The sequence below is a fragment of the Onychomys torridus genome, chromosome 1, assembly GCF_903995425.1.
Source record: "Onychomys torridus chromosome 1, mOncTor1.1, whole genome shotgun sequence".
NCBI classification, from domain to species: Eukaryota; Metazoa; Chordata; class Mammalia; order Rodentia; family Cricetidae; genus Onychomys; species Onychomys torridus.
The window spans coordinates 116,851,853-116,869,084 of record NC_050443.1 but is presented as its reverse complement, the minus strand read 5'-3'; the positions used below and the strand labels follow the sequence as shown (position 1 = coordinate 116,869,084).

At 53.9% G+C, this 17,232-nt stretch overlaps 1 protein-coding gene across 2 annotated transcripts; it reads right to left on the bottom strand.

The window, feature by feature from the left end:
• Positions 1 to 423: 423 nt before the first annotated feature.
• Dpysl4 (dihydropyrimidinase like 4) lies at positions 424 to 16,666 on the bottom strand. 2 transcript variants are annotated; one of them, XM_036197825.1, is made up of 14 exons: positions 16,504 to 16,666; positions 12,723 to 12,811; positions 11,754 to 11,938; positions 10,022 to 10,186; positions 8,472 to 8,533; positions 8,290 to 8,370; positions 7,701 to 7,769; positions 7,192 to 7,312; positions 5,763 to 5,919; positions 5,281 to 5,422; positions 4,254 to 4,424; positions 3,616 to 3,795; positions 2,356 to 2,521; positions 424 to 1,309 (listed from the first exon to the last, which is right to left on the bottom strand). In XM_036197825.1, the coding sequence occupies exons 1-14, from the start codon at positions 16,540 to 16,542 to the stop codon at positions 1,218 to 1,220; spliced, it is 1,719 nt and encodes a 572-aa protein (XP_036053718.1). In that variant the 5' UTR covers positions 16,543 to 16,666; the 3' UTR covers positions 424 to 1,217. The 2 variants fall into 2 exon arrangements, with proteins under 2 accessions (XP_036053718.1, XP_036053726.1); XM_036197833.1 differs by lacking the exon at positions 16,504 to 16,666 and adding an exon at positions 15,910 to 16,473.
• Between the last annotated feature and the right edge of the window lie 566 nt (positions 16,667 to 17,232).

The following is a 17,232-nucleotide window of genomic DNA, read 5'->3' as shown; positions in this document are numbered from 1 at the left end:
AATTCCAACCTCAGGAAGGCACTGATAGGAACTGCCCAGCTGTTTTCCTTCCAAGGGTAAGGCCTGGCTATGAGCAGCTGGCCTGGTCCCCTGGGCTGCTCTCTACACGGTAACTCACCTGCAGGGTATGCCTCAGTTTTCTGTTTACTGCCTCACCACAGCTGGAGTGGTTTGAGTCTGGCCAGTCAGAGCATGGATGTCCTCCTGCTGATCATCTGGCTGTGTGTCACAGGCAAAGACCCTCCAAGAGGAAGATCCCTTTCCACCATTCAGGTCCAGCATGCCCATGGCCCGGAGCAGGCAGAGACCACACTGCTAGATGGTGTGCAGCTGGCCAGAGGTGGCAGTAGTTGGCAGGGGCTCCCTGGTCCCTGTGCAAGTGCTTGTGAGGGAGGGAAGTCTGGCTGGTAACACACAGGCGGCTTCTAACCCAGACTTTTTTATTGACCCGACTCACATCAGGCTTGGCCGGTGGCCAGCATCTGGTACAGCAGCATGCAGATCCCTGGCTACGGCTTCCTCACAGTACAAAACGGCTACTCTAAATAAACCTATGGAAACACACTTTGCAGGAAAAGGAAAGTGTCTTCGCTAAGGGGTCATAAAACTCCCTAGAAGGGGCTGCTATCGGAGCTCAGGTTTGGTCCTTGGAGGTGTATATGTGGGAGGGAGCTACCTGCACTGAGTAACTGGTGGATCCCTGAAGTCACAGCTGCCCCGCAAGGCGGGGGCTCCATTCACTGGCTCTCCTCCCCACACCAGGGGATTCAGGGGGACAGGCCCCCAAGGGGTAGCTGCACCTTAGAAACATGGAGCTGGTGGAAGCTTGGGGGCTTCCCCAGGGCAGTGATTCCTTAGGGGGAGGCAGCAGCAAATGCCCACCCTGCCCAGTCCCAGACTCTGGAAGGCTCAGAGGCTCAAGGCAGAGAGAGCTCTCATGGAAGGAAGGCCTTCCTGGTAAGGGCAAGTGGGCGAGAGGCGCCTGCTCACCGCCACGCCTAGTCCTCTCACTCTGGCAGTGAACTCTCCCTGGATTCAGCCCTCTGGAGTGGGTACCTCTTAGTGGGATCTGGGATTCCAAAGGGAGAGTTTGTGGGGTACGGGAGGGCAAGGCTGAGCACCTTTCACAATAACATCTACAAAGGAAGGAGCTAACTGAAGTGAGTGGTCCCCACACCCTGCCAGTGGGGAAAGCACCAGCTTGCCAGACCCCAAGTCTAGGAAAGAGAAGTGATGTTGGAGCGTCCTCCGGGGGGTGCCATGATCTTCTGAGCTGTACGTCTGGCGATGTGATCATCAGCCTGAGACCCTGAAGAGAGGGTAAGTAAGCGTGGTAAGGAGGATGGAGGGGGTGGGGAGTACAAACTCTCCTTCCATCCAAAATGGAAGGCAGACGTAGCTGGCTGCACCCACTAAACCAGGACCACAGAGTATCCATGCAACCTCATACAATATGCATGGCTGGTTTTCTCCCCCAAAGTCATGGCTGATAGGGCAGGTGGCCAGGCAGGCTGCTTATTCCTCAGGCTGAAAAGTATAGGCAAGGACCCTACAATCTGTGGGGGTCAGGAAGGCAAATGCCAACCCTCCAGGAAACCTGCACTGTTTCCTGCGCTGTTATGATGACAGGAGCTTGCCCCTCCTTCAAGATGATCTTGGATTCTGAAGGACTTCCCCCTTATCCTACATCACCAGGTGACCAGGAACTATTGTCACCTCCCAAGCAAAGACATGAGAGAGCAAAGATAATATAGCAATGCAGTCCTTACTCAACGGCAGGGGAAGTGGTAGGGAGGGCCTAGCTTTGGTCTGCAGGCAAGATGGGGGATTGGGAAGCCCCTCAGCTAGTAGAAGCCAACTCTATAGGTCAGCATGGCAGGTACATTCTAGTGTGTCCCCAAGTGCTGAGGAAATACCTCAGACCCATGCCTCATACTTCACTAGTGATTGTGGGGCTTAGGGAGCTATATTATAACTTGGGTCCCCACAGAGGTGACACCTCTCATTCCATGGAGGTTGGACATTCTGTGTTTAGTCCTGGGATGACATGTCCTCCTCAGGTTGATTGATTCAAGGTGCAGGTTCATCTCAGCAGCACACTAAAGGCCAATGCTGGGGCAGACATGGGCTTCCACAGCAGGGCAACACCCCTCTTTGCCCCTCACAAGGCCCCAAATGAGACCCCTCACCAAGGTCAGTGCCCCCTACTCTACAGTACCCACACTGGCTGTCCACAGGCCCACCCTTGGGATCTGCCCTGTGTATGTACAGGTCCAAGTCCCCAGCTTAGAGCCCTCTGGGCACAGGCTGGACCTGGCAGAAGAGCCTCTTACCCCATACCCAGACCCAACTCACCAGATAGGCTGAACCCCGACTGGTGTAAGTTGCGCACGGGTGGCACTGAGATCTTGCCCGGACAGGATGCACGAGCTGGTGTGCCACCCCCTGGCTTGGCAGGTAACATCACCTCATGGACGGGCCCATCGTACAGGCCTCGGGGCACACCGTGGATCTCTGCTAGCTGTGGGGCCAAGAGAGCTGGGGGTTTAGCCAGTTAAGTTGATGGAGGGGCCGTACCCTGCCTGTCTGCTTTGCACCCCAGCTCATCCCAGCTCAGTAATCCCATGCTCCCCTGCAACAGATGAGCATACACATCTCCTTCCTCAGTGCTCTCCCTGCATCTCAATCAGCCAACACAGATGGTTACATCGATACCTCTCAGGAGTTCCTAAATACATGTGCATGTGTGAGCACACATACACACAGAGCAGTGTAAGTAACTTCAGTCACAAACATGTTCAGGGGAGGCCACTTGAAAGCAAAGCAGCCCCATCTGGAACTGGAACCAGACCCAGGTCACAACTGTGGTCAGGAGGCAGCTTGGGATGACAGGTTCTAGGTACTGTCTGCCCTAAAAATGGCTCCCAAAGCCTGAGGCATTTCCCAGGGCCCCAACATGGACCAATGACTCGAGGAGTGAAGTTGGATGGGCCTGTGCTCCTGGCTGCCACCTCCCTCTGGACTTCAGGGCCTCCTTGACAATCTGGTCTGAGCCAGCCCTGCAGGACTAGATCCTATTGGCAAGGGGGAAGGAGTGTCACCACACAGCAGGTGACAGCGGGCAAGACTGAACCATTTTCTACCACCGTGTTCCCTCTCTGCAAATGGAACTGGGCCTCCCTCATACAGAGCTGTCCTCTACAGGCTGCTTCTAGGGTCCCCAATCCTGTCCTGCCCCCCAGGGAGGGAGTGGAGACCAGAGATCAGATGGTGTGCTCTGGAAGGCATTAGCGTCTTCATGGTAATTTACTCAGGAAGATGGTTATAAATGAGTCCATATTTCCTACAGACAGTGTAACAAGAGGTCTATACCACCACCACTGAGTAGGCAGTTGATGATGGGTGCAGGAGGGACCAGGCCTGCCAAGGGCCTTCTGGCCACTTCCCCTACAACAGGCAATGACCAGTAGGCCTTGGGTAAGTGAAGGCTTCCACTCTGCCTTCCAAAGCCATGTCAGCCAGGAGGCAGAACCTCACACCGGGGCTCACCAACCGTACTGAGACCTCCACGCCTGCCACCCACTTAATGTCCCGTCACCCAGGTCGGCTTCTTACCCTGTTGCGAGCCTTTATCCTCTTATAGACAAAGTCAGGGAACGTCTTCCGGGGAATGAAGCGGCCAGCCCCTGGGGTGACAAACAGGTTCCCATCTTCCAGCACCACTCTGCCCTGACTTATGACCACCGTGGGCACTCCTCGGCACTCCACTCCTTCAAAGATGTTGTACTCTACGTTCTGGGGAGAGGCCCACATGTGCAGCCTCCTTCAGCCCTGACCCCCAGGCTGGCCAGCACTACAGGTAACCTGCACGTGCTGTGCTAAGGCCCCACCCAGAAAAAAGGCACCCGAGTCAGGCAAGTGACACACAAAAGGAATTACCCACAACCGACCCTGAGTCATGGGGTTCCTATGAAGTCAAAGGGAGGCAAGCGAGGGGGTCACCTGTTCTTGCCTAAGCAGGAGTGGCACCCTCTGCCTCCGTATCCTTATCTATAGGATGGGTCAACAGACCCAGTCACATACCCTTGGGGACAAGAGACAAGACACTGGCTGAGTGAGGTGCTGGGCAGATATGGCTCTGGACAGGTCAAGGCTACCAAGAGCCACATGGAGGGTGGACACCTGCCCCCTATCCTGGTAACTCCCCCTGGGAAGCAGGTTCAGCTAGGCCCTGCTGAGGACGGAGGCCTCACCAGGTTGTGACTCTTGGCAGAGATGACTTTCGTGGCCCTGGGGTTCCAGATGACCAGGTCAGCATCAGAGCCCACAGCCACACGCCCCTTCCTGGGGTAAAAGTTGAAGATTTTGGCAGCGTTTGTACTGGTCACAGCAACAAACTCATTCTCATCCATTTTCCCCGAAGCCTAAGAAGCAAGAGAGCCAGCTGAGGGGAAGGTGTAGGTGTCACAGAGTATTCCAAGCTCAGGAGGGGCTCCAGCCATGGCCTCACCATGGCAACAACCTGGCAGATGCCCACCCAGACAGGGGCACCAAGGACAGTGACCAGGCAGTCCAGTAGTGTGACTGCTCCTGTGGACACAGCCTCATTTCTAGCTGCCTCTGAATAAATGATGATACTTGGATACCAACATCTGCGTCCTTTGAGACACTGTGACAGTCACCCTGGTTTTTAGGGGTGGCAGAGGGATGATCTCAAGACAGGGACCTAGATGCAGAGGAAGAAGATCTGCCCTCTAAACCTCTGCCTGTGTACATGCCTGCCTGTATACCTGCTTTCTGCCTGTCTGCCTTCCTTCCTTCCTTCCTTCCTTCCTTCCTTCCTTCCTTCCTTCCTTCCTTCCCTCCTTCCTTCCTCCTCTCATCCTCTCCTTCCTGCCTTTCTTTCTGACAAGGTTCTGCTATGTAGCACAGGCCGACTTTAAATATCCCCACGTTAGCTTCTAGGGTACTGGCGCTGCAGGTCTGCACCACTTTGCCTAGCTATAATGAGTTCTTTTTAAAAATTTAGTCTTTCATTAACATGTAACAATTACATATTTATGGTGTGCAGGGTGATGAATATGACAACATTAACCTCCATAGGGGAAACCACGGCTGTGATAGTATCGTCTCGAGGATACCAGGTGTCATGGACTGCTAAATTAAGGTTTGAAGAGATAAGGCTGGTCTCTCTCATGAGCATTTTTGGTGGGGGAATCCTCCCATAGCATGTTGCTGACAGCCCTTGCCATACCCACATGCCCTCAGGCCTAGACTTACCACACATTTCTCCCAGACCACAGACATGCGCTCTTCTATACCATTGATACCCTCTGGAATCAGTGTGAAGTTGTCTTTGCCAACGGCCTTCTGCGCAGTAGTGAAGGTACAGTGTGCACTGCCCGTTACCTGGAGGTCCCCACTGAGAACAAGCCAGGGTCAGAGTGGCCCAGGGGCTGGCCCTCCTGAACTGGCCACAGCTGGGTTAGCTCCAGCCTCCTAGGCAGCCAGCCAAGGCTAGGAGAGACCTGAGCTGGTACTTAGGTACAGAAGGGAGAGAATGGACAAAGTGGGCATAATATGGAGGGCAAGAACAGAATCATGAGGGGCTAAGAGCAGGGTGTAGGGGTGGGGAACCCCAGCTGGGACCAGAGAGCCCTGTACCTCCCCAACTGGCCTTCCTGCAGAAGCCTGGGATTCCTCTGGGGGGGGGCATCTGGAGGCCTCAGGCTGATCTGAGCTTTGGTGGGGTGGCTGCTCACCTGGACAGCAGGGAGGTGAGGTGGTCTGCTGTGGTAGGGTCTGGGTTGATGGGGGGTGAAGTGACGAAGGCCGCAGCCTTGGCCCAGTTCTTGCTCCAGTAGTGTGAGCCATCAGTGCCCAGGCTGGCAGTGATAGGTTCCCCAAAGACGACCACCCCTAAAGTAAGCAAGGCTTGTGGCAGGCACCCCACCAACCTGCACCCTCTAGGAGCCCAAGCACAGCCTGAGTCTCACACTGCTACCTCTCTGTCCCTTGTTTACATGGCCAGGGAAAGCTTGTGCTCTTTTCTAGAGCCCCTGAGTAGTTATTAGCCCTCTGTGGGGGTTCTCGGTATAGTGGCTGAGACAATGATCCTTTCCATACCCACATCCTCTGCCAGGGGTCAGGCTGCTGGGCACTCCCTCTGGGCCACAGAATAGGACTTGACCAATTAAACCTGTCAGTTCAGACTGAGAGAGGCCCTGAGTCCCGGGCCTGGGCATTGTACCAGAGCTCTGAACTAGGCTGAGGCTGTTCCTGTAAGTGGATGGGAAACCACCAGGCTCAGAGTGGGGTGGGGACTGGTCCTGCTGCAGAGTATCTTCTTGGGAGGAGTGAGGCTCCTGGGTGAGCCCTGCAGGCCCTGATCAACCTGTGCTGGTACCACTACTGATCCTCTCCCTTGTAAACCTGGTGGGTTTCTGTGCCAATCTTTGGGAAGAAAACTTGTCCCTGTACTTACCCATTTTCACCCCCAGGGACTCCACAGTCTCAAGGCAGGGCTAGGAAATGAGGTCTCATTATGAGACAGGGTGGGCAATGGATGCCAGATCCTCCATTGTTATTGAACATGCTGCCTCTTTATACATGACCTTGGTCCTATGCCCCAATCCTGGCCCTCTAGAGTACCCTGGTGACTGCTGGGCTTCTCTGGCCCTCTGAGCTCACGGACTCTCTGTGAGTCACACAGTCTAGCCCCTAGCAACCACAGCTATGGACGTGTCAGGACATAGGTATCTGCCTCTAGCTAGTCTAGATGTTTTCATCAGGGAGCCTCTCAGCCCTGATGTGTACCCCAGCTCCTGAACCCATAGCAAATATGAAAGTGAGCCCTGCTGTGGAATTGAGAACTCCTCTTAGATACATACTCAGAATTCTGCCCTTGGGTCACCCAAGAACAGATACACAAGGCCCCAGTTTGCTCAGGACCCCTAGTAGGCAGTTATTATTCTAACAAGGCTGGAGACTCAGGTCCAACCCATCCTTTGTGGGGACACAGGGCTCCTGAACTTCCCTTGAGTTTGCTCCCCTAGGACTAGCATAAGCAGGTGCCCCATGAAGGGGCCTACTTTTCCATTGGGTCTTCCCTCCTTAGCGCCTAGAGGTCCTCAATTCTCAGCAGAGCTCAGGGAAGGTAGGAATATATAGGAAGCAAGCGCTGGCACTCACCCCTGCGTTTGGCTTGGGCAACCATGTCAGCAGCTCCCTTGCTCATCACCTTGGTGATGTAGAGTGGGCAGTTGGCCTGCTTGGCAATGGTGACTGCTCTGTACACGGCCTCGGCCTCTACCTGAAGATGGGGAAGCGAGAGGACAATCAGAACACAAGAAGCCTTGAGACTTCCTGACCAGGTGAGTTCTGGGACACCCAAAGATCACCCCCAAGACTGGAGGCACTGCAGGCATACATCCCTGTTGGAGTAAGGGCCCAGCCTTGGGCTCAGTGTCTAGAATCTGGGTTGACCCCCACAGTTCTCAGGGCCCAAGTGCATACACACTGCCTTCTTGCCTCACCTGTGGGGTGACAAGTGGTTGAGATGGATACTGGGAAGGCAGAGGGTCATTGTATTAAGCCTCCAAGATGAGGAGAAGATAAGCAAGGTACAGCTTAGGCCATGAAGCAGGGCCAACTTAGCCCAGGGCCAGGAGGAAATGGTATTCTCAGCAGGGCAGACTTACCTCTTCTGGGTGGCTGAGGACATGGCCCTCAGGGCCAGTGATGCCTTGCTCCAGTAGGCGCTTCTGTTCCTAAATGACCAATAGGATGCTTTGCTCTAGCCCCAAGGATCCCAGGCCCTCGATATGAGGTGCCTGGCAGCAAGCCCCATACCTTGACCATAGAATATGGTCCTGAACATCCCAGAATAAAACAACCACAAAGAATGCATAGCAGAATGGACTTGGGGAAGGCTGGCCCAAGGTGCAGGCTACTGGCAGCCAGCCAGCCCCCCTTACCCTTCCTGACCCTGGGTATCACACTGCAGTCTTCCAAGGGACTGGTAAGGGTACTTTGGTAAGATCTGTGACATCATGGAAAAACCTCTGTTGTGGTTTCAATGTCCTTTAAGACCCCCTAACTCACGGGCTGTTTGACCTTTGACTTACAATATTTCCTTCTTCCTTAGACATCTTGCTCCCATCCAAGCATCACAGAGGTCACAGCTCTCCTAAGGTCTCCACTCAGCTTTGCCTGCCCACTGGGGCTCACATACTACGCTTGACCCACCCAGCCAACCCCGGAGTGGGGGGGTGGCATAGCCTCTCACACCTCCTCCACGATGTCCCCATTTTCTGCGTGCACTTGGGCCAAGGCTCCCAGGTCCCGGATGAGGCTGAAGATTTCATACATCTGTGAAGAAGGCAGACAGAGAGTCCTGTGTTTGTAGGGTTGTCCCTCCAGCAACAGCCCAAGACACCCCACTTGTTCATTCTCTCTGGACTTGGCCTCACCTGACCATCAGTACACTGGTACCTGTCCTTGTATGCCATGAAGACCAAGAAGGAATTCACACCTGGAAAAGAGGCTAGAGGGGCTCAGACACCAGGCGAGGAGCCCAGAGACAGGGACATGTCTCCCACAGATGCTGTGCTGGATAGCAAAGCATCCTGGAGGCAAACCTTCCCCATCAACGAGCCAGGCCATGTGGACAGAGTCCGATATGCCCCAGCCATTCCCTCACTGCTGCTCAAGATCAGGACTGTTTGCTCACCTAGTGGGCACACAGGTAAGACTGTACCCACTATCACCACCACCTGTCAGGCAGATCTCCACTCCTGTAAGACACAGAGCAGTGTAATTGGCTTGCAGCCCCATCCTCTCCCTTCAGGGAGAGCAGCCAGGCCTGGCATGCTGGGGGAGCCTCTCCTGGGCCATCTGGCATATCACCTGCCTACAGGTCCTGAGTCCTGCTTCACTCTACCACAGCTCATAGTGAATGTTCATGATAACTCTGAGAAGGGCAGAGGTGAGACCTCAGACACAGGAGGAAGAGGGGCTGATGTTCACAATATTGGAGTCTAATCGGGAGCAGAGCAAGGCTGAGCCTTCCTAACTCTGGGACAGCCAGAATCTGCCCACCTCCCAGGACCAGGACTTATGAAGGTCAGTTGAGGCCTCAAGGCAGCCCCAAACCCACCCAGCCCAGGGCCCCATCCCTCTTGCTGGATAGACAGTAATAATGTGGGTCACACTGGGGAGAACTGAGTCATCTTGTGCCATCTTCCCAGGTGACAACTTGCATGTGATGTCTGATGGCAATTTCTGATTAGAAGGCAATCCTGACAGGGAGAGGGAGCTCTGCAGCCACCTGGTTCAGAGATACGAGGCTGCAGGGAGTCTGGACAGCAGATTCCACTATACCCAGGTGGAGGAGGTGTGGGGCCCTAGGTTCTAAAGAGCATCAGTGTGAGGACTGTCATTCTTTGGGAACTGCATCATAAAGGAGATCAGGGCCATAGCACCCAGGCAGCAGTGTCCCTGATGAGTATGCTCTTCAATGAACTACAGACACCGTGTGGGACACAGTGATAGGACAAGCATCTAGCACACTATGACCTTTTGTCAAGCCCACTGAGAAACTCTGGTGTGGTTTTAGCTTTAGGACAATTGTGTAGAATGGAGCCAATCATTATTTACAGGTGAGTCAGTTTCGATACAGAGTTTTAAAGAACCTCTTAGTAGAAAACCCAAGTGATGGGAAGTGTGGCTGCTTCTTTGTCTTCTGGGCATCTCTTTTCTAGAAAACAGAGAGCCAAGGGCAGCATGGTCAGGGCAGCTTCTGTGGGAGGACCAATTACAGGATGTGTTCATGGCCTCGTCCGGAGTCTTTGAAAGTACAATTGACTTTGAGCGATTCTTTACAACTCAGTTCCTACATGGTTGCCTTCAGGTCAGGGGCTGGCAGACTGCAGCAAATCCCAGGGGATCTAGAAGGGACCGCTCAATCTGCCTGTAGGCATAGTGATCCTCAGGTACCCCCCCCCCCATCACTGCCGCTCACCTTTGTCTCTGACTAGGGCCTCCAGCTCCTCTCTGGTGCTCTCATGCCAGCGGGGAATGTCCACATGTAAGGAGTAGTCACAGCAGGCTGCACTCTCCGCTCGCTCTCTCCACTGTTCATAGGCCGCCAGGAGGCTCACACCAGCCTCAGGGAACACATGGTCCACTGTGGAGGGGCAGCATGTCAGCCAGGCCCCCAAGCCTGGCCAAGGTGTCCCACTACTGTCTCCAAGGGGGATTTGGTTTTGCATTCTGGAGACCAGAGCAGGGTTTGAGGAAGACATGGCAAAGGGAGGTCCTGCCCCGCCACCTCCCCACTTCCTTCCAGTCAGCTCCCAGGCATCTTCTGTCCCATGTCCCCATCAGCTTATAGCTATTTTCTGTCATACATCTCTCCAGCCTCCGAGTCGAGCACCGAGAGGGGAGCCTGAGTTCAAACCACCCCACTTCCTGCAGACCTTGGCTCCCTGAAGAACAGCAGTGACAGTCAGGGATTTTAGCTGTCCACAGTGCTGGCCCTGTGGACATGCATGCTTCTAGAAAACTTCCTCCACTGAGTCAGTCCCCACGGCCTCACTGACACCCCCAACAGCACAAATCATTGCTGTACATGGCCATCATGCTGTCTCCTTCCAAACACTGCTCACGGCCAAATCCTGGGATGTGCCAGGGGAGCGCTGAGGGGCTACTAAACAAAATGGTGCACTTCAGGAACCAGGGGCTATTTCACCTCCATGCCATACTCCCTGTACCCCGCTCCATTTGTCCATTGCATAGATCAGCAGCCAGGACCCTGGGAGTGGGCACAAGCACTACATAGCCTGTACTTCAACCTTGTGTTCATGCCATTGGTGTTTCTAGAGACACCACCCAAACAGGTAATGTTAACAGTGCAGCTGTGCTAGCCCCCCTTGCCCACCACATGCCCTCCAGCAGCAGGAGCCTGAGGTGACCACCTTGCTGCTCATTTTCCTCCAGTCTGTGACAGAGTTAACCAAACCAAGCTGTGGTGATAGCAATGGCTGAGTGTTGTGAAGTGCCCGGAGTCTCCAGACTGTACTCCCCGGTAGCAGCAGGGACAGTATTTACCGTGTTGCAGGTGCACAAAGAAATTTGTGTGGTCAATCTTTCATCCTCAGACCCTAGAGGGGAGGAGAGACCCTTTCCTCCTGCCATGAAGGCATACAGCATGAGTATGTGGGGTCACAATATTGAAACCAAATCCGGAGATGTGCACAGGAGTTCAAACAGGGTGGCATAAATGTCCTGTTTCGAACAGCATAGCCTCAGTTCTTAACACAGGCAAGAACTTACTGCAAACTGACATTGGAGGCAAGGTTCAGGCTCAACTCTCCTGGTTCAGAGCACTGGGATTTCTGAACCTCAGTTCCTGGCCAGAAGCCAGTCCCCTGGAAGGAGTAAGTGGACACACATCTGCTTATCCAGAGCCCATCAGCATCCTAGGGCTAGCCAAGGCAACTGGGCCAGAAAGAGAAGCAGGTACGGCAGGGGTGTGCTCAGCATGTTTTAGATGGAAATATAATAGAGAAACAGAACTGAGAAAAACCACGTTGTGCAACAAAGAAATGGCCATGCACTATCCCAGCACGCCTAAGCATCGACAGAAACCCAGCCTCATACTAAGTGTTGTGATAACATAAAACCTGTAGAAGCCAGAGCCACTGTGTCATTCAAGACTTCGTGACTGCCTGGAAAGAGGCCCACACACTCACGTATCATAGTGGTCCCGCCTGCTAGGGCCGCCTTGGTGCCCTGACAGAAATCATCTGCTGGGGTCATGCCCAGCACAGGCATTTGCAGCCGGGTGTGGACGTCAATTCCCCCAGGCAGCACCATCAGGCCGTGAGCATCAATGGTTTTGATGCCCCCAGGGACGATGAGGTTTTCTCCAATTTGTCTGAAAGCAACAAAAAGAGTGGTCACTTCATAGAGAGCTCAGATCAGAACTCGAGCAAGCTCCATGCAGTGGTTCTAAGAAGTGAGGGCTTAGCCGGATGGTGGTGGTGCACACCTTTAATCCCGGCAATCAGGAGGCAGAGCCACGCAGATCTCTGTGAGTTCGAAGCCAGCCTGGTCTACAGAGCGAGATCCAGGACAGGCACTAAAACTACACAGAGAAACCCTATCTCGGTTTAAAAAAAAAAAAAAAAAAAAAAAAAAAAAGGAGGAGGAGGAGGAGGAGGAGGATTAGTGAGGGCTTGGAGTCCTTGCCTGCCTCCAGATGCTAGAGACTAAAACTCACTATCCAGGGAGGGCAGTGTGTAGGGCCCAGGGCTGTGCCAACATGGCTTTCCGCCTGGTCTCCACTGAAGCCCCTGTTTGCTGTCCACTGATCATAACTGAAGTCCCTGGTGTTGTCTAGAGACCCATACTGGAGCTCCATGACACAAAAAGCAGAGAAGGGAACAGGTCAGTTTTTTTCTGCTCATCTGCAGGAGCCCAGACTTGTACTAAGTACTGTGATAATATAAAGATACACGGACACTGGACCCATTGTGTTACTCAAAGCCTTGTGATTATCTGGCAAGACTACCATGCACCAACGATTGTTCCCAGGGTCAGGGTTTTGGAAAAGAACACATTTGCATGGTTTTCTCCCCCAAACAGACACCTGAGTGCCAGGTAACCAACAGTCACACGTACATATATCTATCTATAAATGCCCCTGTGTAGAAACTTACTTAATCAGACCATCTTCCACATACAGGTCAGCATAAAAGGACTGGTCATCATTCACAATCTTGCCACCTTTGATGAGAAGGCGGTCACTCTGACAAGAGACAAAACAAAGGGTTGCTGATAGAGACTTTCTGGACTATTAGGAGCTTCAAATGTTTCGACATTTTTTAGCCCTAAGAACCCGCTCAAAGGTTTATTTGCAAGACTCCCAAACAGGGTGCTCAGAGCAGTGTGGCCCTGGCACTAACTGTTCAGCAGATGCTGAAGTCGGGGGCTGAGTGAGAACAGCATGGCGAAGCCGTGTTGGTGACAGTATGAGGAAACAGCTGCCACACTGAAACCTTCCATCTGACTATCAGAGAGGAGACCGCCTAAGGGGAGCGCTGGTGACCTCACCATTCTCAAGGGGCACCTGGCTGCGTCCCTCACTGCTGTACTGACAAAGCTAGGTGGGTAATAACAGAACCAAACTGTTACACCCCACACAATGCTACAGGGCCATGACGGTGCCAGAAGGTGTGGGGCAGAGGAGACATCAGACATCTTAGCCTTGACTCCAGAGGTGGTAGCCAGGGACAGACAGATGGAGGCAGTGTGTCTTTACCACTCCACCAAGGACAGCATGGCCAGGGCAGCCCCTGTGGGAAGACCAATTACAGGATGTGTTCATGGCATAGGACCTCCTCGTCCGGAGTCCCTCAGAACAGACAGAAGAGCACAAAAACAGGATGAGAGGAACTCCAGGGTTTTTCTGGGGAACTGTGGTGTGGCAGAAGTGGAGGGATTGAAGCAGCTGTACAAAGGCCCCTGAGGCAGGAAAGCCCTTGGGTTGTTTTTGTTTGTTTGTTTGGGTTTGTTGTTGTTGTTGTTGTTGTTTGTTTTTTCAAGACAGGGTTTCTCTGTGTTGTTTTGGTGTCTGTCCTGGATCTCACTCTGTAGACCAGGCTGGCCTTGAACTCACAGAGATCTGCCTGGCTCTGCCTCCCGAGTGCTGGGATAAAGGCGTGCGCCACTGTCGCATGGCCTTGGGTTGGTTTTAAGCCTCAGAAGAACATGAGGGCTACAACTAATGGGAAGAGCAAGAGGAAGAGCAGGCATCAGAGCTGTGCAAGTCGGGACATCCAAGGTTTGGAGGTCCATGGGATGACACTGTGGGCAGAAGCACTTGATCGGTTCTGACTGATGCAGAGATCACCCGGGCCGTCGGGAAGAGAATGGATTAGGATCTGGAATGGGAACACAACAGCTGCTTGAGTGGCTTCCTGGTTTGTTCAGGGAAGGTGAGAGGCTCTTGGCCAGTGTTAGGTACATGAGCATGAGAAAACAGATTTGAGGAGGCGCTGGGAGTTGACGTGCAGAACTAACAGATAGGCCATGGCGTGAAGGATGGGAGGGAGGGGGTGCGGATCCGATGACCACAGGCTCTGAGGCAGTGTGAAGACATTCACATGGGTAAAGAAAGGGTTTGCGGCTCAGGCCAGCTCCCTGTGGGCTAACCTAAGCAAAATGGAGGCATGGAATCGGATTGGTCCCAATGCTTAGCACCCATAAGACAGACACGTCTAAGACCAACCAGGAGGGACGGGCGGGGCAGGCAGAGGAAACTGCAGGTGAACTCTGCATGGGCCTCAGAACTGATGACCTAGCTTTGGTGGAGAATAGTGGAAACACCAGGAAATGGAGACGCACATGCAAAACCACATGTGAGCGGGAGACTCACTGATGTTTCCTACCCCTCATGAGCCACAACTCTCCCTGTGAATGGCCCAGGGAAGGCACTCTTCCCTAAACAAGAAGGCCTGGCCACATGCCCCAAGTTCCTGCAGTCCATGTGGCAGCCGGGCCAGGCCTCCAAGCCAGCTTGAGCTCTGTTATAACTGAATATACCTGTTATACCTATAGTCTGAGGCCAGGAGAACCAGATGAGAGTGTGCCAAGCAGAACCCTGTGATCCTGCAAGAATGGGGGCCTTTTGTACAGTTCACTGTTCTGACCAACAGCTGAGTGTTGGTCTGAATTCTCAGGGTCTTCCTGTTCTACCACTACCACATCTTCCAAAGAAAGGCCTGGCAACTATGGCCTACCCAGCCCATGCCACCCAGCCCTCTGCCTGTACAGCCCAGAATCACAGTCTTCAAGTTTTATATTGGTTGGGGGAAAACTGAAAAGAATGGCTTGTAAACATTTTATAAAATCCACATTTCCGTGTCTACCGGTGAAGTTCACAGATTTATTCATGTCCATGAAACCACCCTGTCCAGGAGTCCTTGAGTGAGACAGACATGGTATGGCGCACAAAGCTGACAGACAGGTCTTACCATTTGGCCCATCGTGGAAGTAGCTTGTTGACCATACATAGCCTGGCTGTAGCTCAAGTCTCTCTCCAAGTATCTGTAGGTGCTGCTCACTGACCAGCCCCACCAAGCACTAGTGTCTACCTAGGCCTACCACAGCCACCCACTTGGCAGGCTACTCTGGACCACACCCCTCCTCTTCCCCCTTGTTCTAACCATTCTCGGGAAAACTCAGCCATTAGGAAAAAACCCTGAGCCAGAAGTCTTGAGTTCTGGGGTCCCTATATTAGACTCCAGTTTTCAGGCACCAGAACGAACACGTAATGCTGTGACAGGCCCCATCTGGACGAATGGAAGTTCCAGCGAGCCCACTCAATCATCATGAACAGGGCTGCCTGACTCGGCAGGAATCTGCCATCACCATCTCCACTCACTGCCAGCTGGCTGATGGCACTTCCTCCTTAGGCCTGGATCCCTAGGAGGAGTAGGCAGTCAAGAGTCAGGAACTAATTCTGGTCCCTGTGAGAGGGGCCTCTTTCCTCTTTGAGGCTTTTTTTTTTTTGTCTTTCTAAAGGAGAGAACCCCCAACCCCCAGAAGGCTAGGGAGCTGACCTCCTCAACAGCCTGATTAGACTCAAGATCTCTTATGCTGAGAACAAGTCCAGAGCTTTTATGAGACCTCCTAGAGCTCCCAGACCTGGTCCAACTGATCCCAGGAGTCTCCCTCTCTTCCTCCCGGGCTTCGTCCCCCACCCCCTCCCGTGAGAAGGCTTTGTTTCCTGGCCAGCCGGGTGGACACACTGACCTTCTGCTTTCTGCCCGTCTGTGTTGGGGAGGTCTGTCCTGAAAGGTGGTGCTGAAGGGATGCTGGTCAGAGTGGTCAGTTAGTACTCACCTCCCGTGGAGTCTCCTAACCCAGCTTCATTCAGGGACTCGGGGCCTCCAGGGGCACCAGATCTAGTAGTCAGGGCTAAATCGCTTTGTCTCGGACAAAGCACTAAAGACACGGAAGCAGCGCGTCCAGGGGGGTAGGCTGCCCACGGGCTGTTCTACGAACAGCATCCGACATCCGAGTGCCTTGAGGCCCGGGGCCAACAAAGGCTGCGTCCACTGGCCGTCTTGGAGATAGAGCTCCAGGCAATGTCCACTTGATCCCCATCTGCCCCACGCAAGACCTAGTAGGAGGTCGGCCACCTACGCTCCCGGTAGCAGGCCGCTCACCCCGCCTCTCTGAGCCAGTCACCCGAGTCCGGAGAGCTGGCGGGCCCGGGCCTGTGAACCCTCTAAGCAATGGGTTCCGAGCGGCTTGAAGAGCTCCGCTGCTGGCGGCACACGCAGGAGAGGAGAGGGAAGGCTGGCGCCTGGCCGGGGACTAGAGCAGGCGTGGGACTCACAGGCTGGGCCCTGAGGATCATCTGCTGCGCTTGCAAGCCTCTCCTGCGGTGGGCAAGGGGCGCCAGACGCAGCGGGGGCGGGGGACCAGACTCACCGTGATCCGGGGAATGCTCTTCTTGCCTTGGAAGGACATCCTGATCCGCGGGCGGGCTGTGAATCCCCGGTAGGGGCTGCGCGGGCGCGGACGTGCTAGCGGGGTACACGCGCGGAGCTTAGAGAGTCCAAGTATGAGCTAGCAGGGCGCAGAGCTCCGATTAACTCATTTGCATCTGGGCCCCGCCCACCGACCTCATTTGCATCCTGACCCCTCCTCCCCGCTCTAGTTTGTGCTTGCTTGCTTGCGATCTCTTTCTCTCCTCTTCCTTCCCCTCTCCTTTTCCTTCCCTCCCTCCCTCCTCCAAAAGCACCCGGGAGGCCACAGGCTATGACCATTGCACTCCGGTCCGCCTGTGCTGAGTGGAGAGAGATGGTTTGTGACCTGTTGGGACCAACATGTATTAAGTTTGCATTTGGGGAAGGACAGGAGGAGAGATACCTGTCCTGCCTGGCCCCACCTAGCCTGTTCTGTGGTAGCCCGCACCCCAGGCTCCAGGGTTCAAAACTAATTCTTGCATCTGGGCAGAGGCGCTTCAGGATCCAGAGTATAGCTTGGTATCTCTGGCAAAATCCAGACATCTTCAAGAAATGGCTTCAGGCTGGAGCGCAAGAGCCTGGCCTGATGTGACTGTGGGTCTGTGGTGCCTAGACAGACTGTTCTTTGGCAGGCCACATCAGCCTAGGGCAGAGAACAAGTTGGAGGGACAGAGAGAAACAGCCAAGATAG